The sequence below is a fragment of the Emydura macquarii genome, unplaced genomic scaffold (genome assembly GCF_026122565.2).
Source record: "Emydura macquarii macquarii isolate MOO-44397 ecotype Brisbane River unplaced genomic scaffold, CSIRO-AGI_Emac_v2 contig_1573, whole genome shotgun sequence".
Taxonomy (NCBI): Eukaryota; Metazoa; Chordata; order Testudines; family Chelidae; genus Emydura; species Emydura macquarii.
In genome coordinates this window covers 163,239-188,339 of record NW_027131710.1, presented here as the reverse complement: position 1 = coordinate 188,339, position 25,101 = coordinate 163,239, and the positions used below count along the sequence as shown (strand labels likewise).

General features: G+C 40.6%; 1 protein-coding gene across 2 annotated transcripts in view; it reads left to right on the top strand.

Moving 5' to 3' along the window:
• LOC137157806 (butyrophilin-like protein 2) overlaps positions 1-25,101 on the top strand; it is a 55,286-nt gene that overhangs the window by 6,189 nt on the left and 23,996 nt on the right. For both annotated transcript variants that reach the window (XM_067555215.1, XM_067555214.1), the window contains 11 exons: positions 1,734-2,012; positions 6,227-6,280; positions 7,223-7,243; positions 7,774-7,794; positions 8,291-8,311; positions 8,652-8,672; positions 10,095-10,115; positions 12,022-12,042; positions 12,768-12,788; positions 15,952-15,972; positions 20,380-20,400. In XM_067555215.1, coding sequence (XP_067411316.1) covers positions 1,734-2,012; positions 6,227-6,280; positions 7,223-7,243; positions 7,774-7,794; positions 8,291-8,311; positions 8,652-8,672; positions 10,095-10,115; positions 12,022-12,042; positions 12,768-12,788; positions 15,952-15,972; positions 20,380-20,400 — 522 coding nt within the window. The remainder of the gene's footprint in view (positions 1-1,733; positions 2,013-6,226; positions 6,281-7,222; positions 7,244-7,773; positions 7,795-8,290; positions 8,312-8,651; positions 8,673-10,094; positions 10,116-12,021; positions 12,043-12,767; positions 12,789-15,951; positions 15,973-20,379; positions 20,401-25,101) is intronic.

Sequence of the window (25,101 nt, the reverse complement as noted above, 5' to 3'; positions counted from 1 at the left end):
GTTTCTCAGGATCCCACACCAGGCTCCCTGGTAGTGGCGACTGCAAATGAAGATATTGCCAAGGTAGAGAAAAGTGACTCCTAAAGAAAAAAATTTTTTAAATGGACCTTTTTGACAGATTTATTCAACTGCAGAATTGTAGCTACGTTTAGCGAAATCATCAGATCCTAGTGGCCGGTTATGATTATTTGAATGGGATGCTTTGGACAAATTTCTCAGTAAGGTGCCAGAGGACTCAAAGGATGAGTTCTAGTTCCTATTGGTGGAAGGTCAACTGGTTGCAAGGTCAGCATTGCTGGCTTCCCTGGATGCGGCCGACTCAGCTGCCAGAGTCATGGTGATGGCAGTTACCATCCATTGCTCATGATACCTTCAGTTGCTGGGGATTCCTGTGTAAATACAACAGACCATTGAAGAACTCCCCTTCATGGGCTGTACTTTATTTTTTTTGAAGACACACAAAGCACTGCCTACACTAACAGATTCGAGGGCACTGCTGAAATCCCTGGGTCTGTGTACACCAGCCCTGAGAAGAACAAAGTTTTGTCCTCAGTTTCAACTGAGGCAGCGATATGACATGCCTAGGCAGGTAGATCAATACATGCGGAAGCAGAAGCAGCAAAGGAGGAGACCACGTGCCATCCACCTCTGCTGCAACTTCCTCCTGGCCAACTCTCCCTCCATCCCTTCCCTACCAGAATCTAATTCTTTCACAAACATCTTTCTTCATGCAGGTAATATGTTTTCAGAATTGCTCATCTTAATTTTTTTTTTAACTTACTTGTCTATGTGTCGATGAATCTGGATGTTACTTTAGAGATACAAAAGCAAATACACCAAAGGCTGACAGTAGCAAAAGAGTCACAATGTAATTGTCACTTTCTCTTCTTGTGTGAACTTAAAATTCATAATAAAGAGATACCTGAGATACGCTGGCTTTTGAGGGGCCAGGAAGGAGTGCGCTGCAGAAGAGGGATGGAAGAGGCAGAGGACTCTGTAACCCTAGCATAATTTATTGACATGTACATGTAAATAGATTCCTGTGGCAATTCCACATATTCTCTTTCTTTTCCTGCCATCTTATCAACATAACCTATTTATCTATGAGCAGTAGGTGGCAATCATACACCGCATCTTGCTACACAAAATTAGTCCCTCATCTGCCCTTTTGCTGAATTATGCCAGGGTTAATATGGCAGCCATATATTAATGGCAAAGAGCAGCAAACTTTGTCCATCTTTTCACACTAAGGCTTATTTTTTGTTTATTTTTTGTCCTTTAAAGTTTGTAAAGTGTGATGGGGTTATTCAGGGTGAGAGTCACTATGTAAAGGTGCAATGATTGGGGCTTTGGCTGGAGCTCAGTCTTTTTCTTTGTGGAGCACATTCTGCTCAGTGAAAATATTCGGGTCAAATTCTGCCCTCTGTTAACCCCATGCAGAGCTATTAGCTTCACTGAGGTTGTACAGGTGTAAATGAGAGTGACACATGAACCTTCATCTTTGTCCAGGCAAAGCGAAGCAGATCTGCTTCTGGAAACAGGAAAATTATTTCCCATTGTTTCTCCTGGGATTTGTCTTAAATCACATTCACCAAAACATGCACTCTTTTCTTTGAGATGAAACACTGAGCGAATGTGAAGATGCCCCTGAGATCTTTTCACATTCTACCCTCTGAGCATTTCTCTGCATTGTTAGACACGCATCCATTGTGATAATGCTCCTTTTGTTACAGGAGCAGAAGATGAAACTTCTTTGCAAGTGGATCAGGAGAAGATCATTTGCAGCTATGAATGTCAGTGGACAGGGAGGTATCCAAAGCCCATAATCTTCTGGAGAAATCACAAAGGAGAAAGCATAACCTCATTGGCCGAGACAACAGAAGTGCAGGACGAGCAGAATCTTTTCACAGTAGCAAGCACCATTGCTATGTTATGTGATACCCCCAATGTTACCTGTGACATCATCAATCCAGAATCAATAATGAGTCAACAATCAACTGCTCCATACTTTGGTATGTAACTTTTTATGTAATTATTATTATTCCAGGAAACTTGCCCTCTGCTGAGTGATGTTACTGCCTTTTTTATTTGGTCTGTGGGGCATCTTAGCACAAATCTTTGCTTTCTGAATCTTAATTCATTTCTATCCCCAAATAATTCATCCCTAACAAGTTAGGACTCTATCCTTCAAGATTCTGAGCACGTGTCTGTGACCTGTTCAGTGCCCTCAACTCCCATCTATTATTCTTACAATGTTAATTTAGCCTGTGGCTAAGAATGGATTAAAGGGACAAACATATTCCCATAGATTTCAAGAGTGTCCAACAGATGACCACAAGGGTTTACAGGATGATCACACCACAGCATTCAGTGCTTCTGATGTAGAACTGCCTCCTCTCAAATGTGACTGCACATCCATGATGAGTGAGGCATTTCTACTCCTATAGGGATTCCTTTAGCCTCAATCCAGGTGTGGCAGTTTGTGCCAGTCAGGATAGAATTTGGCCTTTCATCTATTATGGGGTCAGTCAGGATGAAAGATTGCTTAGTGGGACTTCTGCAGCTCCTGCAAACCAAGGAGGGGTAGCTATATGCCAACGGATTTGTCAATGGTCTAGGAAAGGAGCTACGGGAATATTACATACATGTATACAGTCAGATCACAGAGCAGCTACAACCACTGTTGCCACCACCAGTGTATTTCTTTCTCTCCCTCATGCACACACTGCCCTCAAAACCTGAAGTGCTCCTCATAAACCCCAACTTAAACTTTTTGGGATAAATTTAAGCCATGTTTACACACCCAGGTAAGTGACCAGATTTTCAGAGTGGCTGAGCCCGTGCATATTCCATTGAAGTCCGTGGGAACAATGTGCGCACAGCACTCAGAATATCTGACTTTTATTTAGGAGTCTCTCTTTAGACCCAACTTTGAATATTTTGGCCAAATGCTGAAAATCACTCATATTGCACTAGGGCTGGTCAAAAATTTTTCCATCAAAACTAGTTTTGGTAGAAAATGGGGGTTTTGACTAAATTAATTTTTGTGTGAAAATTGTCTGTCTCCCTCTCAATTTTTTGATGTTTCACCAACATTTTTTCAGTGAAAACCTGCTAATTTTTTTTAAACTGTTTTTTGGTTTTCTAACAAAAACTGAAAATTTTCAATGGGAGGACAAACATTTTCAATCAGCTCTATATAATACTGCAGGACATATGCTAATTTTGCATTACTTCTATGAAGTTGACATTTCTTTCTTAGGTTGTTAGTGATAAGCATGGCTGAGTGAATATTTCACAGAGAACACTGTATTTGATGATGGCCTTCTGAATGTCTACCCAAAATTTCCACAAATAGAGTAAAATTCTCAAAAATAATCATTCAGAATTATTTGCCAAATCATTTCAGTGGAACTTTTGTTCTGAAATTCATCCTCAAGTAATTCATTGCAAATATTTTATATCTGAGTTTCAACTTGAATGGTATGTTGGTTAAATAACTCAGCTAGCATTGTTTATGTTATGTGACCTGATGATTTATGAGACAAGATGGGTGAGGTTCTATCCACCTGGTTACTTCCTTTAGTTCCAATCTCCTTACAGGATTTGATGGACAGGTCTGGGTTCATCTGGATCCTGCCTCCAGCTCAGCAGGGTGTAACTTCCTTATTTTCTTCTTGTATGAATTTATTTGGTTGTGCCTCCAGCACCCTCTTCCTTCCCTGATAGGATCACCAGGGCATTTTAGAAGGAAAATTCTAACCACAGCATAACTCCCACTTACATGGCAGATAGTTGTAGACTCCCAAGAAATAACACAAACACAAACAATACATTCAACAGAGTAATTACATTAAATAGGAAGTAAATATAACATAATAGGATAAAACACTACTCTCAGGGTCACTGGCGCCCACCCTGATAATACCAGAGGATTTCCCCAGTCACGTGACATGTGACCATGATATCTTCTGTAGCAGAAATTAGCAACCTGGCTGATGGGACTTAGTGCAGCCCAAACTACTCACACATGGGATAAGGTGGTCAATACCTACACAGGTTTAATAGGCAGCAGGTAATAAAACCCCAAATCCTGACTCCCTGGCTTAAGAACACAGTTCAAGGAGCAGGGCATCTCCCAAACAATTTCCCTGACCATCTAACTAAAGGATGGTGCCCTCAGAACTCTGCGAACGATCCAGAGGTCGGTCTGGGCTCTTCAGTCATTGCAGAGGGGCTGATCACTGCTGGCAGGCATCCTCTTCACGCAGGAGTCACACTGCTTCTGGTCCCAGGATTTCCCTTCACCACAAAGAGTGCAGGGCTCAAGGTGCAGATTACAATAATTCTTCTTACAACCGAACTTTGGTCTCTCACCTTAGTGCTCAGACACACACAGGAGGCAGCCGACCCTGGACTGGCAGCCGGAGCAGTGGTGCCATATGGTGACTGATTTTCCCTAGGGAGCTGGAGGGCTGACTCCACTTGGCTGGGTGAGGGGAAATTCTACAGACTGGGAGTCACCTTGAAGAGGGAAAGGACTAAGATGAGGGATGTCGCTGACAGGTGCCCAGAGGCCAGTTGTCAGGGGACTCCGAATGCAGGCCTGGGACCCCCCAGCTCACCACAGACAGTCCTACCCTTACTGTGGCTGACTCTAGACTCCTTCAAAATGGCTTCTCCCTGATCCAGGGCTCCCAGGGGAAGGCATCTCACTTCCTATGGATCAAACTAGCTCTTCTTCCCAGTCTTTCACTTGTTAGTCATTTGACTCTGTCCTTTCGTACTCTTAGACACTGCCCTCTCCTCCGATCAGAAAGACCTTCTATCCTCCCCCTCATGGACAGGGCCCCTGTCAGTCTTAATAGTGTGTCTCCCTCTTTGGTTGCCAACAGTTTGAGTCTGCTCTTGGCCCCTTTCCTCCTAGGGACAGTGCCTCTCACCCACCTTGTTTCTCTAATATCTTGGGAAAAAACGCAGCTACAACAACACTGCATAAATGATTTTTGTGAAGTAACCAACACAGGGTGTATTTTGAATATGATAAGAGGTTATATAATTGCAAACGCACTTTATAATAAATGTCACAGTATTCAGGCTTATAACGTGCTTTTCATGAGTTCATGAGGGTTGAGACCACGGCAAATCAAAATTAGTTTTTGAATTTGAACAAATACACGTGCAATATTTCTTGCTATTCACCAATCTTTATTGATAACCCATAATAACATCAAAGACAAGTAGGCTTGGCAGAATTCAATTTTTATTTTTTACAATTTTATTTTTTACAATTTTGATGGATAATATCAATGATTATTTGTAAGCATTTTTTATTTTACCAGTTTAAATTTTCATAGTTATGCAAAATTATGAGTTTTAATGGTTTTATTTTTACCAATATAAATTTTTAGTTACAGAAAATTATGGTGGGGTCAGACAATAGGGGAGTCAGACAATAATTATTTAATGACAGTCAATGTTGAGATTAAAAAAGATAAAGCTTTATAACCAGTAAAACACAAATTGTGAACATCATATGTCAAATATACAAAATACATATCCTTAAATCAGATTTACTAAAGTTCTCAAGCAGCACTTTTCTTATTTTACCTATTTGTAAATTTCAATGATTATTGGTAGATTTTTTTCCTCAGTTTGCTTGTGGACGATGAAACCAATGTTTACTGACATTTACCAGTAAAAATTGAATCTTCCAAGCCTAAAGACAAGCTACGTGGCTACAGACATTCTGCAGAGAAGCTCGCCCTGATGAGAGTCAGGTCTGACACAAAACCAGAAGAATGATAAATAGTCTAGATGAGGGTCAGTTCACTCCCAAGTGAATTGGAGGCTATTAGAATACAGTAAGATTAGGAATGCAGTTCTGTGTGAAGAAAAAAAAAATATTCTGGGACTCGCTGTTTAGCTCATTCATAAACTTAATGTAAATGGTCACAGTGTAGTCCGACAGAACAATTAGCAACTGAAAAGTAATTACACGTAGTTTGGATGTTGGTGCAAATCCCTGAGACACTGAAGGTAGGCCTCTATGATACTTCATAGGAAATATGTTCATTCTCATTCTCTATCAAGGTCTAAAGACAACAGTACTTAAGAGAATGAAAAAAAAATTCCATCCTTGTTTAGGTCCAAAACTGTAACACCTAGAAATACCTCCCATGTCTGAGTCTACATGAAGGTGATAGTAACATGTTCTGTCTTTCAGGATGGTTCTTAATCTATTTATTGCTGTTTATGGCTGTGATCTCCATATGCAAACGTAAGTTAACTTAATTTTGTTTTGTTTAATTTACATTTTTAACAGTGAGAGTAATTAACCAATGAAACAATTTACAAAGGATTTGTGGTGGATTCTCCATCGCTGAAAATTTCTAAATTAATATTGGATGTTTTTGGATGTTTTCCTGCACTGGTAAAAATTATCCCTATGTCTAATGCCAGTCCTTTTAATAAAGACTCAATAAGCAGAGGCAGGCATTAGGATTCAGCCTTGAAGAGTTGTCGTCCTCTTTGGCAAAAGGCAATCTTCAGGGGGAAAACTCTTCTTAAAAAGATATGTTTAAGGAACTGAGCAGTGATATTTCCTCCTGGGAAGGTGAGGAGACATTCCTCCTCAAATCCAGTACTCTCAGATCTGGATGAGGCATTCAAAAAAGGAAGAATAAGGAATCAGAGAAATCAGGGAATACTACGGTACCGGAGACTAATCGTGGTGTTGTACTGCTTATGTGCTCTGTACAGCCTCTCGTTCCGCACCAAGGTCAAATAGGTCTGTTGAACAAACTGCCCTCAGTTCCTTCTTACCTGCTTCACCCTGAGATGGAGTGTTAGTGTGCTTGCCACACACAGTTGATAGCTTCTTGTCTTCATTTAGTTTAGTTAGTTTTTATTAGTTTTTAGATAGTGTAGTTACTGTTTTACTTTGTTTCTATTATCTCGCTTTTACTTTTGAAAGTATTTTTACTCATTTCCTCTCTTCTCCATCCCTCTCCTCTCCTTATTTAAGGAGATCATTTCATTTGGGGATATGCAGAGGTCACTGGGCTTTAAATGCTGCCTCTCTTGCCAGAAACCTATCCCAGTCAATGACAGCTGTTCCCAGTGCATTCACAGTGGTTTAGAATAAGTACCATTCTTTCTCGGCTTTGAAAAGATGAAGAGGTGAAATTAAATTTTTAAAACCTTTGATTTCCTTTTTTAGGAGCTCCTGAGATGGGACTGGGTAAGTCTGCAGCTATTCTTCAGCAGTTTTACTCAAACACAAAGGGACACAGAAGAGCAAGGAGTGGGGATTTCCAAAGAACCCCGTGCAGTCACCAAACTGCATCACATACCAATGCTCACACAGAATTTTTTTTTCTGCTTTGATCATTTAGAAAATCCTTTCCTTATTTAAAAAAGTTACAGTCTCTATCTCATGTGGAGAAGAGTTCTGAATGTGTTATTTCAAAATGTCTTTTTCAGTGATTCTCCAGTCGATAATCCATAAGTCAATGTTGCCTTTTTAACACTTCCACTCAAATCGACAACTGTCTGTGAGAAAGTTTTTCAGTCTTTCCTGACTAATTCCCTTCATCCTGTTGGCCACAACAGTGTGTCATTGGCTTGTCTGTACAAAACCTTAATACAACATATGGTAGGCTCTGAGTAAGATTGTCTCTACTTTGTGACACATTAAAAAAACTCTACTCATTTGTTCTTCTAGTCTCAAAAAAAAATTGCAAATCTTGATTAAGTTTTTTCCTTTTGCAGAACAATTCCAGCGTGACTATGGTAAGTTTGCTTTGATTTCTAAGCAACTTAACTGAGATTTTTCTTTTTTAAAAGTCTTATGCCACTAGCTGAGAAAGCCCTGTTGTCTAGTGGGTTTGGCTGATACTTTCGTAGTTCCCTCGGAAGGTAGTTGCTGATGGAAACTGTGGTGTGAGAGAGACAGACAGTCATTCAGGTACCATAGCAAGCAGAGTCTTCCATATGATGCCCCATATTTTACCTGGGATTCTGTGGAGAGCCAGTTTAATGAGTGAAGAACTATATGGACGAGCTCTTGGAAACTAGTGTCACTGAGGAGACAGGCTGATGTGTCCTGGAACAGATGATGTTTTTGAAGGTCTACATGATCATCCCTACAACCTAGCATTTGAGCTGAGAGCGCATGTAGCTCCCACCTAACAGCCACCTCTACCAAGTCTTCCAATGTAGAAAACGTTTGTTTCCAGAATAGAAGAAAAACTCGGCTGTTACCCTAATGTATGTCATTCCTTTGCAGCCCAACTACGGACAGAAATGGGTAAGTTTGACCTGATTTCTGTAGCTTTCCAGTGAAGCAGAGATGAAGCCTATGATGGATTTACATGTGCTTTATATTTGCTGACCAGAGCACTCCTCCCTCAGAGAACTGTCCACTGCACAGCAGTGCCAGATCCACCCCTGCTGAAATTGCAGAACTGCTAATGAAGTCTTGCCAGTATTTAAGCTCCAATCATGAATATGGCCTTTCTAAAAAAAAGTTTCAGTCTTTTTATAACTCACACCTAAAGGCCATCTATCCCCTCAGGCTTCATAGAAAATATTTGTTTATAGAAAAGAGAAATGATTTGCTTATTCAAATTGGTGTCATTCTTTTACAGACCAACAACGGAGGGAAATGAGTAAGTTTTCATTGATTTATGAAACTTTAATCAAACAAAGGAAAAAACAAGGCTATATGGCAGAGTTGGCCAAACTGGGTCTTGTGAGCCTGGTAATCAGGCCATTGTTAAATGGAACATCTGATAGACCTGTGTATACTATATATTCATTGACAAGAGCACAACTCTCTCTCAGTGTAGTTCACTGTACTGCGCTGGTGAAATTAATCCCTATTGTAATTCCTGTGAAGTCCGTCAGTTAAAAAGTTTGGCAATGCAGACTATTTCAGACCAAGGTCAGGAGGGTATTCCAAAGCCCCAGGAACTTATACAGAGTGCTCTTCCACCAGCCCCTCTCCTTTATGTTAAGGAGATCCAGCCTCAGTTTTTCTGCTGATTGCAGCTGTGGAATGGCACAAAATCATTGTATATGATGTATATTTATTGTTCATGGCCCTGTTCCATTTTAGTGCAGTGCACCACTTAGCAGTGGCCAAATCCATTCCTGTTGTGCAGTCAGGGGAATTACACCAAGGATGAATTAGGTGACTAAGTTTTTGAGAAACTTCACCTTGAGAGCCACGTGCGGCTCTTTTACAATTCAAGTATGACTTGTGGAGCCTCCCACATAACGCCCGCAGTCTCTACCTCCTGGAATGGATTGGAAAGCTCAGGGCTTCTCCTCTTTAGTGGGGTGTTGGGGATAGAGGCTTATGCCCAGCAATGGTGGCGTTTCTTGGCACATCAGCTCCGTCAGGCACTCCTGGAGTTTCTCAGGGCTTCAGCCCTACAAGGAGAGTGGTCTCAGGGCTTCATCAGGAATGGGGATGATGCCCCGGCAGGGATGCTCCATGGGACCAGAGCCTGAAACCCCATCACAGGGATGAAGCCCCAAGACCCGGGAAGTACACAATAGCTCTCTAACTTTTGAAGTTTGTTGTAGCCTTAGAGGGTTAGTAAGTTTGGCCACCCAATGAGATATAGTAGAATTATGGGTGCTATATATTTGTTGTTTAGAGATCTGTTCCCTCATCCCTGCTGGAATTCCAGTGATATTAGTGGAGTCAAACCTTGGTGAATTAGCCCCTAAGATTTTGGGAAAACTCAAACCTATGTTTTACCTGCATTTGTATTCAAATGTTTCCTGAAGGAGAAAATAATTTCATTAGTCATATGCGCAATATTGCCAAAACCCTTTGGACAGCTTTCTAGCCACCTGTAGATTTGAGAAGGAAGTTTTAGGTGCTTAATGTACTCGAATGTCCAGCAACAGTGAATTGTCCAGTAGGATCTAGAGGTTGATAGTCAAATCACAGTGCTTCTGTCCATCATTCCTGCCACATTCTTTATAATCAGAAGGGGTAAATAAAGTTCTTTAAATGACGTTTGAAGAAAAGGGAAAAAAATTATGTAAATATTGAAATGTGTGTCATTTATTTACAGACCAGCTTCAGAGGCAAAGGGGTAAGTTAGTATTGAATTGTGTAGCCTTCTGCTCCTGAGGGGAGAGAGTGTATTGGATAGAAATGGCTGTATTATGTATTTATTGACGGAACTAAGGGCAACGGAGATGAACTGGAGGGAAATTGGAGACATTTATGGCAGCCGCTATTTGGGTGACATTGTTCATTGTCCATTGAAGGATTGTTGGGAGTGTCTATGATTTGTGCTGGGTTGGGAGTGTTAGATTGTCATAAGAAACTAGAGTTTCTTACCATATTTGGCACTTTTTCTAGGAAATCTCTGAGCTTCTCCTGGGGAATGTCTTCTCAAGGAGGATGGGTTTCCCAGCTTATGGAAGGGGATAAAGTGTGCTGCTTGGTAACCTACCCTTTGAAGCCAAAGCAGGCTCTATTCATGGATGCTGAGCCATCCACTGAGAGAGTCTTCTCCTTCAAGTGTCCTCTGTATATTCCCAGTCATGGGAATGCTCCAGACCAGTGGAACCTGAAGAGTAAAATTCAAGCTAGCAATAACCATTGGAGCACTCCTGCACTTCCCTCACCCCTCCCCTCAGTGAACATGGAATGTTCCAGTGCGAGGGTATAAAAGTGCGTCGTGTTGCAGGCGCCTCAGTTACATCTCACTGTGACCTGCAGAATAGTTTTATGTGAAGCTGAGGAATCTTTTTGCATCCCTGATTAGAGCCTAGTATTAAAACTTAGTTTATTAAATAGTTAGGATTTAGATAGCATTTAGTGATAGTAATTTAGATTCTTGAATGTAAGTGAAGAAGAAATTCTGTTTCAAAAGGTGTGTATCTTGTCAAGTGGTGTTCCCAGTATCAGATACAAAATGTTAGATGCCAGGCAAAGTTAAGTGAAGGACACATCTTCCCAGAGTTCAGTTAGCTTTACGTTCACCGTAAGAGGAAAGAAAGAAAGACAGAATAGTCTACAGGCACTTACGGTGCAAGAAGCACTGTCTGCAAAACATCTGGACCTGGGAAAGGACGAGGTTCCAGGAAAGTTCACAGACTATCATTGGCTCCAGATGAGTCTCTAGGGAGGAAGAGTAACTCATCTTCCTCAACCCATAACACTAAAGGATCCAGAGGTATAGATCAGAAAAAGAGATCATGTGAGGTGTTGACCTCTATGTCTAATGCCAATCAATTTAATAAAGACTCTATAAGCAGAGGCCGGCATTTGGATTCAGCCTTGAAGTGTTGTCATCCTCTTTGGCAAAAGGCAATCTTCAGGGGGAAGAGTCTTCTAAAAAAGATATGTTTAAGGAACTGAGTAGTGATATTTCCTCATCAGAGAGTGAGGAGACATTCCTCCTCAGATCCAATACTCTCAGATCTGGATGAGGCATTCAAAAAAGGAAGAATAAGGAATTAGAGAAGCCAGGGAATACTACGATACCGGAGACAGATCGTGCTGTTGTACTGCTTATGTGCTCTGTACAGCCTCTCATTCTGCACCAAGGTCAAATAAGTCTGTGTGAGGAAACTGCCCTCAGTTCCTTCTTAACTGCTTCACTCTGCGATGGAGTGTTAGTGTCTTGCCACACACTATTGATAGCTTTTTGCCTTCATCTAGTTTAGTTAGTTGTTATTAGTTTTTAGATAGCTAGTGTAGTAAGGTTTAACTTTCTATTATCTAGCTTTTACTTTTGAAAGTATTTTTACTCATTCCCTCTCTTCTCCATCCCTCTCCTCTCCTTATTTAAGGAGATCATTTCCTTTGGGGATATGCAGAGGTCACGGGGGTTTAAATGCTGCCTCTCTTGCCAGCAAACTATCCCAGTCGATGACAGCTATTCCCGGTGCATTCACGGCGGTTTAGAATAAGTACCATTATTTCTCTGCTTTGAAAAGAGGAAGAGGTGAAATTAAATTTTTAAAACCTGTGATTTCCTTTTTTAGGAGCTCCTGAGATGGGACTGGGTAAGTCTGCAGCTCTTCTTCAGCACTTTCACTCAAACACAAAGGGACACAGAAGAGCAAGGAGTGGGGATTGCTGAAGAAACCTCATACAGTCACCAAACTGCATCAGATCCCAATGTTCACGCAGAAGTTTTTGGCTGCTTTGATGAATCTGATCATTTAGAAAATCCTTTACTTACTTAAAAATGTTACATTCTCTGTCATGTGGAGAAGAGTTCTGAGTGAGTTATTTCAAAATGTCTCTCAGTGACTCTGCAGCCGATAATCCATAAATCAAAGTCGCCTTTTCAGCACTTCCACTCAAATCGACAACTGTCTGTGAGAAAGTTTTTTAGTTTTTCCTGAATAATTCCCTTCATCCTGTTGGCCATCAAAGTGTGTCATTGGCTTGTTTGTATAAAACCTTAATATAACATATGGTAGGCTCTGAGTAAGACTGTCTCTACTTTGAGACACATTAAAAATACTCTACTCATTTGTTCTTCTAGTCTCAATACCAAAAAAAGATCTTTCCAATATATAAGGGACTGTTCTGAGTAACTTTGGAGCTGATTTAAAGCCTATCAAATGCAATGGAAAGGCTCACAGGGACAAACTTGTTCACTGTATGTAGATAATTCTTGCTGTTCCAGGAGATAAATATTAACATAATCAAATGGTGTTGAGAACCTAATTTTCAATAAGAAAAAAATTGCAAATCTTGATTAATATTTTTCCTTTTGCAGAACAACTCCAGCGTGAAAACGGTAAATTTGCTTTGAATTCTAAGCCACTTCATTGAGATTTTTATTTTTAAAAGTCTTATACCACTAGCTGAGAGAGCCCTGTTGTCTAGTGGGTTTAGCTCATACTTTCGTAGTTCTCTCAGAAGGTAGTTGCTGATGGAAACTGTGGTGTGAGAGAGACAGACAGTCATTTAGGTACCATAGCAAGCAGGGCCTTACATATGATGCCCCATATTTTACCTGGGATTCTGTGGAGAGCCAGTTTAATGAGTGAAGAACTATATTCATGAGCTCTTGGGAACTAGTGTCACTGAGGAGACAGGCTGATGTGTTCTGGACCCGATGATGTTTTTTGAAGGTCTATGTGATCATCCCTACAACCTAGCATTTGAGCTGAGAGCACATGTAGCTCCCACCTAACGGCCACCTCTACCAAGTCTTCGAATGTAGAAAACGTTTGTTTCCAGAATAGAAGAAAAACTCGGCTGTTACCCTAATGTATGTCATTCCTTTGCAGCCCAACTACGGACGGATATGGGTAAGTTTGACCTGAATTCTGTAGCTTTCCAGTGAAGCAGAGATGAAGCCTATGATGGATTTACATGTGCTTTATATTTGCTGACAAAAGCATTCCTCCCTCAGAGAACTGTCCACGGCACAGCAGTGCCAGATCCACCCCTGCTGAAATTGCAGAACTGCTAGTGAAGTCTCCCCAGGATTTAAGCTCCAATCATGAATTTGGCCTTTCTAAAAAAAAGTTTCAGTCTTTTTATAACTCACACCTAAAGGCCATCTATTCCCTCTCAGGTTTCATAGAAAATATTTGTTTATAGAAAAGAGAAATTATTTGCTTATTCAAATTGGTGTCATTCTTTTGCAGACCAACAACGGAGGGAAATGAGTAAGTTTTCATTGATTTATGAAGCTTTAATCAAAGAAAGGGAAATAAACGAGGCTATATAGCAGAGGTGGCCAAACTGGGTCTTGTGAGCCTTCTAATCAGGCCACTGTTAAATGGAACATCTGATGGAACTGTGTATACTATATATTTATTGACAAGAATATAATTTCTCCTAGTGTAGTTCACTCTAGTGCACTGGTGAAATTCATCCCTATTGTAATTCCAGTGAAGGCTGTACAGTTAAAAAGTTTGGCAATCCAGACTATTTCAGACCAAGGTCAGAAGGTTATTCCAAGGCCCCAGGAACTTACACAGTGTGCTCTGCCACCAGCCCCTCTCCTTTATATTAAGGAGATCCAGCCTCAGTTTTTCTGCTGATTGCAGCTGTGGCATGGCACAAAGAAATTGTATATGATCTATATTTATTGTCCAGGGCCCCGTTCCGTTTTGCTGCAGTCCACTACACAGCAGTGGCCAAATTCATTCCTGTGGTGAAGTCAGTGCAATTATACCAAGGATGAATTAGGTGACTAAGTTTTTGGGAAACTTCTGTGAGTGCAAATGTAGATTTATTTAATTTTTAGTGAGAGGTGTAATCTGTGGATCTCTGCTAATCTCTGCATAATCTGCTAACTTTGATCATATGGGAAGCAAATTTTAAATACAGGCAGGATATCTAATTAATTCAGTGACCATCTTACATTGTAAAACAATTATTTTACATTTGCTTGCAAGAGATGAGAAAGAGCCAGTGATGACAGGTCAGGAGCAGCAGTTACACCAGGATGGTGATAAAATATATACATAACACAAGATATTTGGCCCTCTGAGGGTTATTAAAGAAGGTTGATTAGTGCCATTCAGAAAGTTAAATATTTTGTCAGTTAAATGTATTGTTAATGACATTTTCAAGAACCAAAAACAATCATGTTAATCAAATTTAATCTGTTGCAATCCAATTCCGCAATGACAATGGTAAATTTGCAGTGATTTGTAAGAAGTGGTGTTCAGATTTTTTCCTTTCTGCTCTGCAATGTATATCCTATATTTCTAAACTTTCTACTTATCTATTTACCTATTCTGTCTCATTTACCGCAAAATGTCCAGCAGCTTCATTTCTAGAGTGTCTGATCACTGCACAAATGATCACTTGAATAAAGTGCCTCTTGTTGTCTCTATGCCTCCCAGAAGATACCAGGCAACAATTAGTTAATACATTTTTTTGCCAATTTCCTACTTCTCATTTTGTTCTCCTTTTTGCAGCTGTGGGAAATCCAGGCTAAACGAATGGATTGTCCACTTGCTTTATATTTTGAAAACTGTGACATTATTATCACGGTTCAGGGCATCTTCCGCTTTATTTCCCCTCTGTGGTCCCTTGAGGGTTGGTCAGCATCACCTCTCTTGGGCAGGGACAGGTGTTTCTGTCCCTCCAGTCTGGGGTTTGTCCATGATGCCTACACCATGATAATCCCAGCAAGCCAGACTGCCTAAACAGGCCTGCATTTATGCTTTGCTTTCTCTTAATAGGCTATGTGCAACTCAGATTGGAGTAGGCACAAGGTACCACATAGCTTTTTATATGCAAACACATTTCTCCATAAGGTGAAATCATCACACAGAAAACATAAAAAAACAGTAGAAGTTTCTATACCTATGCTAAAAGGTCATCCATCGGCCTTATGGGTCGTACATAAATTGCAAGTCCTTCCAAACTTTCCTGGGAAGGATTGGGTTCCCCTTGTCTCAAAAGGTCCTGTCCATTTGACGGATCAGAAAGAAGGCCCTTTATAGTCCGGTTATACACAGGCTATATATGCAAACGTCCCTTTTTGTCTGTTGGTCCCTGGAGAATACAGTTGGAATCAGTATGTGTGTTCCTCTCCAGGAAATGGTATCTCTTGGGAGGTGTTACAACTTGAGTGAATTGCCTAATTATCCCCTACAGTTCTTAGTTCCTGCAGGGGTATAGTCACCCTCACTCATGGAATTGCATATAATCACTGTCTAGCTATGATACCTACACTAAGATCTCCCAAAGATATTTTAGGAAATTGCCTCTTCTGTCACAGTGATAATCCTGGGTGACTGGTATGAGTAGGGGATGCTGGGGGATCTAATTCCTAATCCATCAGCAACCTGCAACCATTACACTTTTCCTGCGGTCTTTTTATCGCTCCCACCTAATAGCCACGTCTACCAGTTTTCCAATGTGGAAAACATTTTTTTACAGAATAGAAGAAAAACTCGGCTGTTACTCAAATGTATGTCATTCCTTTGCAGCCCAACTACAGACAGCAATGGGTAAGTTTGACCTGATTTGTGTAGGCTTCAATTGAAGCAGAGAAGAAGCATATGATGGACTTACATGTGCTTTATTTGCTGACCCAGAGCACTCCTCCCTCAGAGAAGTAACCACTGCACAGCAGTGCCAGATCCATCCCTGCTGAAGCTGCAGAACTGCTAATGAAGTCTCCCCAGGATTTAAGCCCCAAACATGAATATGGCCTTTCTAAAGAAGAAGCTTGTCTTTTTCTAACTCACACCTAACGGTCATCTACCCCACTCAGGCTTCATAGAAAATATTTGTTTATAGAAGAGAGAAATTATTTGCTTCTTCAAATTGGTGTCATTCTTTTCCAGATCAACCATGGAAGAAATGACTATGTGTTAATTGATTTATGAAGCTTTTAGTTAAGCAAAGGAAAAAAGCAAGGCTATATGGCAGGGATGGCCAAACTGTGGCTCGTGAGCCTTCTAATCAGGCCAATGTTCAATGGAACATCTGATGGAACTGTGTATACTATATATTTCTTGACAAGAGCACAACTCTCTCTCAGTGTAGTTCACTGAACTGCACTGGTGAAATTCATCCCTACTGTAATTCCAGTAAAATACAGTTAAAAAGTTTGGCAATGCAGGCTATTTCAGATCAAAGTCGGGAGAGTATTTCAAAGCCCCAGGAACTTACACAGAGTGCTCTGCCACCAGCCTCTCTCCTTTATATTAGGGAGATTCAGCCTCAGCTTCTCTGCTGATTGCAGCTGTGGCATGGCATGAAGGAATTGTAGGTGATATATATTTCTTGTCCAGGGCCCTGTTCCATTTTAGTGCAGTCCACTACACAGCAGTGGCCAAATCCATTCCTGTTGTGCAGTCAGTGCTATTACACCAAGGATGAATTAGGTCACAAAGTTTTTGAGAAACTTCAGCTTGTGAGCCACATGCGGCTCTTTTACAATTAAAATATGACTTGTGGAGCCTCCCACATAAGCCCTGGAGTCTTCAGCTACTAGAATTGGGTGGGAAGCTCAGGGCTCCTGTTTTATAGTAGGCCGGTGGGGCTAGAGGCTTATGCCCAGCAATGGTGGGGTTTCTTGGCGCTTCAGCCCTGCAGGGAGAGTGGTCTCAGGGCTTCATCGGGAATAGGGATGATGCCCTGGCAGGGATGCTCCGTGGGGCCACAGCCTGAAACCCCATCACAGGGCTGAAGCTCCAACACCCGGGAAGCACAGACTAGCTCCTTACTTTTGAAGATTTCTGTATGCACCTCAGAAGGATGGTAAGTTTGGCCACCCCTGAGATATGGTAGAATTATGGGTGCTATATATTTGTTGTTTAGAGATCTGTTCCTCATCCCTGCTGGAACTCCAGTGATGTTAGTGGAGTCACACCTGGGTGAATTAGCCCCTATAATTTTTGAAAAACTCAAACCTATATTTTACAAGCATTTGTATTCAAATGTTTCCTAAACGAGAAAATAATTTAATTAGTCGTATGCGCAATATTGCCAAAATCCTTTGGACAGCCTTCTAGCCACCTGTAGATTTGAGAAGGAAGTTTTAGGTGCTGACTGTACTTGAATATCCAGCAACAGTGAATTGTCCAGTAGGATCTAGAGGTTGATAGTCAAATCACAGTGCTTTTGTCCATTATTCCTGCCACATTCTTTATAATCAGAAGGGGTAAATAGAGTTCTTTAAATGACGATTGAAGAAAAGGGAAAAAATTATGTAAATATTGAAATGCGTGTCATTTATTTACAGATCAGCTTCAGAGGCAAAGGGGTAAGTTAGTATTGAATTGTGTAGCCTTCTGCTCCTGAGGGGAGAGAGTGTATTGGATAGAATTATGTATTTATTGATGGAACCAAGGGCAGCAGAGATGAACTGGAGGGAAATTGGAGACGTTTATGTCAGCCATTACTTGGGTGACATTGTTCATTATCCATTGAAGGATTGTTGGGTGTGTCTATGATTTGTGCTGAGTTGGGAGTGTTAGATTGTCACAAGAAACTAGAGTTTCTTACTATATTTGGCACATTTTCTAGGAAATCTCTGAGCTTCTCCTGGGGAATGTTTTCTCAAGGAGGATGGGTTTCCCAGCTTATGGAAGGGGATAAAGTGTGCTGCTTGGTAACCTACCCTTTGAAGCCAAAGCAGGCTCTATCCATGGATGCTGATCCATCCACTGAGAGATTCTTCTCCTTCAAGTGTCCTCTGTATACTCCCAGTCATGGGAATACTCCAGACCAGTGGACCCTGAAGAGTAGAATTCTAGTTAACAATAACCATAACAATAACAATAACTCCTGCACTTCCCTCACCCCTCCCCTCAGTGAACATGGAGTGTTCCAAGGCGAGGGTATAAAGGTGTGTCGTGTTCCAGGCGCCTCAGTTACATCTCACTGTGACCTGCAGAATAGTTTTATGTGATGCTGAGGAATCCTTTTTCATCCCTGATTAGTGCCTGGCATTAAAACTTAGTTTATTAAATAGTTAGGATTTAGATAGCATTTAGTGATAGTAATTTAGATTCTTGAATGGAAATGAAGAAGAAATCCTGTTTCAAAAGGTGTGTATCTTGTCAAGTGGTGTTCCCAGCATCACATACAACATGTTTGATGCCAGGCATGTTTAAGTGAAGGACACACCCTCCAAGTGTTCAGTTTGCTTTATGTTTACCGTAAGAGGAAAGAAAGAAAGAAAGACAGAATAGTCTTCAGGCTCTTATGTTGCAAGAAGCACTGTCTGCAAAATATCTGGAACTGGGAAAGGACGAGGTTCCAGGAAAGCTCACAGACTAGCATTGGCTCCAGATGAGTCTCTAGGGAGGAAGAGTAACTCATCTTCCTCAACCCATAACACTAAAGGATCCAGAGGTATAGATCAGAAAAAGAGATCATATGAGGTGTTGACCTCTATGTCTAATGCCAATCAATATAATAAATACACAATAAGCAGAGGCCGGCATTAGGATTCAGCCTTGAAGTGCTGTTGTCTTCTTTGGCAAAAGGCAATCTTCAGGGGGAAGAGTCTTCTAAAAAAGATATGTTTAAGGAACTGAGCAGTGATATTTCCTCATCAGAAAGTGAGGAGACATTCCTCCTCAGATCCAATACTCTCAGATCTGGATGAGGCATTCAAAAAAGGAAGAATAAGGAATCAGAGAAGCCAGGGAATACTATGGTACTAGAGACTAATCGGGGTGTTGTTGTTCTTATGTGCTCTGTACAGCCTCTCGTTCTGCACCAAGGTCAAATAAGTCTGTTGAACAAACTGCCCTCAGTTCCTTCTTAACTGCTTCACCCTGCGATGGAGTGTTAGTGTGCTTGCCACATACTATTGATAACTTCTTGCCTTCATCTAATTTAGTTAGTTTTTAGATAGTTAGTGTAGCAAGTTTAACTTTCTATTATCTAGCTTTTACTTTTGAAAGTATTTTTACTCATTCCCTCTCTTCTCCATCCCTCTCCTCTCCTAATTTAAGGAGATAATTTCCTTTGGGGATATGCAGAGATCACGGGGGTTTAAATGCTGCCTCTCTTGCCAGAAACCTATCCCAGTCAATGACAGCTATTCCCGGTGCATTCACGGCGGTTTAGAATAAGTACCATTGTTTCTCTGCTTTGAAAAGATAAAGAGGTTAAATTAAATTTTTAAAACCTGTGATTTCCTTTTTTAGGAGCTCCTGAGATGGGACTGGGTAAGTCTGCAGCTCTTCTTCAGCACTTTCACTCAAACACAAAGGGACACAGAAGAGCAAGGAGTGGGGATTGCTGAAGAAAACCCACACAGTCACCAAACTGCATCAGATCCCAATGTTCACGCAGAAATTTTTGGCTGCTGTGATGAATCTGATCATTTAGAAAATCCTTTACTTACTTAAAATAGTTCCATTCTCTATCTCATGTGGAGAAGAGTTCTGAGTGAGTTATTTCAAAATGTCTCTCAGCGACTCTGCAGCCGATAATCCATAAATCAAAGTCGCCTTTTCAGCACTTCCACTCAAATCGACAACTGTCTGTGAGAAAGTTTTTTAGTTTTTCCTGAATAATTCCCTTCATCCTGTTGGCCACCAAAGTGTGTCATTGGCTTGTTTGCATAAAACCTTAATATAACATATGGTAGGCTCTGAGTAAGACTGTCTCTACTTTGAGACACATTAAAAATACTCTACTCATTTGTTCTTCTAGTCTCAATACCAAAAAAAGTCTTTCCAATATACAAGGGACTGTTCTGAGAAACTTTGGAGCTGATTTAAAGCCTATCAAACGCAGTGTAAAGGCTCACAGGGACAAACTTGTTCACTGTATGTAGATAATTCTTGCTGTTCCAGGAGATAAATATTGACATAATCAAATGGGACTGAGAACCTAATTTTCAATATGAAAGAAATTGCAAATCTTGATTAATTTTTTTCCTTTTGCAGAACAACTCCAGCGTGAAAATGGTAAGTTTTCTTTGATTTCTAAGCAGCTTCATTGAGATTTTTCTTTTTAAATGTCTTATGCAAATGTCTTAGCTGAGAGAGCTCTATTGTCTAGTGGGTTTGGCTGATACTTTCGTAGTTCCCTCAGAAGGTAGTTGCTGATGGAAACTGTGGTGTGAGAGAGACAGACAGTCATTTATGTACCATAGCAAGCAGGGCCTTACATATGATGCCCCATATTTTACCTGGGGTACTGTGGAGAGCCAGTTTAATGAGTGAAGCACTATATTCATGAGCTCTTGGGAACTAGTGTCGCTGAGGAGACAGGCTGATGTGCTCTGGAACAGACGATGTTTTTTGAAGGTCTATGTGATCATCCCTACAACCTAGCATTTGAGCTGAGAGCGCATGTAGCTCCCACCTAACGGCCACCTCTACCAAGTCTTCCAAAGTAGAAAACGTTTGTTTCCAGAACAGAAGAAAAACTCTGCTGTTACCCTAATGTATGTCATTCCTTTGCAGCCCAACTACAGACAGAAATGGGTAAGTTTGACCTGATTTATGTAGCTTTCTAGTGAAGCGGAGATGAAGCCTATGATGGACTTACATGTGCTTTATTTGCTAACCAAAGCACTCCTCCCTCAGAGAAGTATCCACTGCACAGCAGTGCCAGATCCATCCCTGCTGAAACTGCAGAACTGCTAATGAAGTCTCCCCAGGATTTAAGCCCCAAACATGGATATAGCCTTTCTAAAAAAGAAGCTTGTCTTTTTATAACTCACACCTAACGGTCATCTACCCCTCTCAGCCTTCCTAGAACATATTTGTTTATAGAAGAGAGAAATTATTTTCCTTATTCAAATTGGTGTCATTCTTTTACAGACCAACAATGTAGGGAAATGACAAAGTTTTCATTGATTTATGTAGCTTTTAGTCAAGCAAAGTTAACAAGCCAGGATATATGGCAGGGATGGCCAAACTGTGGCTCATGAGCCTTCTAATCAGGCTAAATGGAACATTTGTTGGAACTGTGTATACTATATATTTATTGAGAAGGACACATCTCTCTGTGTAGTTCACTGTACTGCACTGGTGAAATTCATCCCTACTGTAATTCCAGAGAAGTCAGTACAGTTAAAATGTACGGCAATGCAGGCTATTTCAGACCAAAGTCGGGAGAGTATTCCAAAGCCACAGGAACTTACACAGAGTGCTCTGCCAGCAGCCCCTCTCCTTTATATTAGGGATATTCAGCCTCAGCTTCTCTGCTGATTGCAGCTGTGGCATGGCACGAAGGAACTGTATGTGATATATATTTCTTGTCCAGGGCCCTGATCTATTTTAGTGCAGTGCACTACACAGCAGTGGCCAAATCCATTCCTGTTGTGCAGTCAGTGCTATTACACCAAGGATGAATTAGGTGACAAAGTTTTTCAGAAACTTCAGCTTGTGAGCCACATGCAGCTCTTTTACAATTCAAGTATGACTTGTGGAGCCTCCCACATAACCCGCGCAGTCTCCACCTCCCGGAATGGGTTGGAAAGCTCTGGGCTTCTCCTTTGTAGTGGGGTGGTGGGGCTAGAGGCTTATGCCCAGCAAGGATGGGGATTCTTGGGGCTTCATCTCCGTGAGGCACACCTGCCATTGCTCAGGGCTTCAGCCCTGCAGGGAGAGTGGTCTCAGGGCTTCATCAGGAATGGGGTCGATGCCCCGGCAGGCATGGTCCATGGGGCCAGAACCCCAAACCCCATCACAATGCTGAAGGCCCAAGACTCCGGAGGCACACACTGGCTCTGTAATTTCTGAAGATTGTTGTATGCACCTCAGAGGGTCAGTAAATTTGGCCACCCCTGAGATATGCTAGAAGCATGGGTGCTATATATTTGTTGTTTAGAGATCTGTTCCCTCATCCCTGCTGGAACTCCAGTGATGTAAAGTGGAGTCACACCTGCGTGAAGTAGCCCCTAAGATTTTTGGAAAACTCAAACCTATATTTTACAAGTATTTGTATTCAAATGGTTCCTGAAGGAGAAAATAAAAATTTAATTAGTCGTATGCGCAATATTGCCAAAATCCTTTGGACAGCCTTCTAGCCACCTGTAGATTTGAGAAGGAATTTTTAGGTGCTGAATGTACTTGAATGACCAGCAACAGTGAATTGTCCAGTAGGACCTAGAGATTAATAGTTAAATTCAGTACAGTGCTTTTGTCCATCATTCCTACCACTTTCTTTATAATCATATGGGGTACATAAAGTACTTTAAAAGATGTTTGAAGAAAAGGAAAAAAATTATGTAAATATTGAAATGTGTGTCATTTTTATACAGACCAGCTTCAGAGGCAAAGGGGTAAATTAGTACTGAATTGTGTAGCCTTCTGCTCCTGAGGGGAGAGAGTGTATTGGATAGAAATGACAGTATTATATATTTGCATCCCTGATTAGTGCCTAGCATTAAAACTTAGTTTATTAAAAAGTTAGGATTTAGATAGCAGTTAGTGATAGTAATTTAGATTCTTGAATGGAACTGAAGAAGAAATCCTGTTTCAAAAGGTGTGTATCTTGTCAAGTGGTGTTCCCAGTATCAGATACAAAATGCTAGATGCCAGGCATGTTTAAGTGAAGGACACACCTTCCAAGTGTTCGGTTTGCTTTATGTTTACCGTGAGAACAAAGAAAGAAAGAAAGACAGAATAGTCTTCAGGCTCTTATGTTGCAAGAAGTACTTTCTGCAAAACATCTGGACCTGGGAAAGGACAAGGTTCCAGGAAAGCTCACAGACTAGCATAGGCTCCAGATGAGTCTCTAGGGAGGAAGAGTAACTCATCTTCCTCAACCCATAATACTAAAGGATCCAGAGATAAAGATCAGAAAAATAAATCATCTGAGGTGTTGTCCTCTATGTCTAAAGCCAATCCTTTTAATAAAGACTCAATGTGTAAAGGGAGGCATAAGAATTCAGCATCTCGCTCCGCACCAAGGTTATGTTGGGTCTGTGTGAATAAACTTCACTCCAGTTCCTTCTTAATTGCTTCACCCTGCAATGGAGTGTTAGTGTGTGTTTCTTGAGCACTTTGACTCAAATCAACAACTGTCTGTGAAAAAGTTTTGCAGTCTGTCCTTAATAATTCCCTTCATCCTGTTGAGCACAAAAGTGTGTCATTGGCTTGTCTGTAGAAAATCTTGATACAGCATATGGTAGGCTCTGAGTAAGGCTGTTTCTATTCTATTCTATTCTATTCTATTCTATTTTAAAAAACTCTACTCATTTGTTCTTCTAGTGTCAATAACAAAAAAAGTCTTTCCAATATAGAAGGGATTGTTCTGAGAAACTTTGGAGCTGATTTAAAACGTATCAAATGCCATGGAAAGTCTCAGAGGGCCTAACTTGTTCACTATATGTAATTCTTGCTGTTCCAGAAGTTAAATATTGACATAATCAAATGGTTTTGAGAACCTAAGTTTTAGTAACAAAAAAATTGCAAATCTTGATTAAGTTTTTTCCTTTTGCAGAACAACTCCAGCGTGAAAATGGTATGTTCGCTCTGATTTCTAAGCAGGTCGACTGAGATTTTTCCTTTTAAGTCAACTGTAAAATCTCTATTTCTAAGTCTAGACAAAAACCTCCCATTCATCCATTATGCAGCAGACTTTAAGGAGAGATATTGCAGGGAGGTGTCTAATTCTGCAAACTCTGAATTACTGGTGAGGTATCCTTCCCCACATAAATAGTCCTTTTGAAGCTATTTGGGCAAATATAGAATTCTCTCCATTTTTCTTTAATTATGCCTTATTCTATCAATTTTTCTGTCTAGATTAACTATATAACATACTGATGCTTAGAGTATTCAAGCACCTTAAAAACATCACTTTTATTATATTAAGCATCTTGTGTAGATTTCTCCTTCCACTACTCAAAGAAGCTGGCACATCTTTTCCTCCGCTTATTTACAAATTTGCTTGATAGAGGTTATAGTGTTGATATAATCGACGTCTGTAAGGTGTTCGACTTGGTACCACATGATATTTGGACTAAAAATATAGATGAATATAAAATTAACATGAGATATGATAAATGGATTAAAATATTACTAACGGATTGGTCTCACAATGTATTTGTAAACAGGCAATCCTCAAGGAGTGGGATTGTTTCTAGTGTGGTCCCACAAAGAGCAGATTTTGGCATTACTCTAACATTTTCATCAATGATGTCAAAAATGGAAAGTTTATCCCCTTATTCATCCACAAAAAAGCTTCACCTTCACTAACTGTGTATGTCTACACTGGAGCTGGAGGTATATCTTTCAATTTGGATAGACATGACTGCACTAGTTCTGATTGAGCTAGCATCCCAAAATTAGCAGTGTAGACACATCTTCATTGGCAGCAGGTTGGGCTTGCTGCCCCAATTGCATAGCTCGTTTTTCAGATGAGATTGTGCTTTGGGATTGTGCTAACCCCTCACACAGTTGTCACTGCTGTGGTTACACTTTTATCTCTAATACAATAGCTCAATCAGAGCTAGTGTAGGCATGTGCCCCTTAGCTGAAAATTGTACCTCTTACTTCTAGAGTAGAAATACTCTGAGAGAATTAAATAGAATATACAGGATCTAGGTCACATTGGTAGTTCGTGAAGCGTAGTGCTGGGCTTTAGTCCATTAGTCTAAATGCATTTTTATTAATAAAAAGGAAAAATAATGCTCAGAGAAACTTATGAAATGA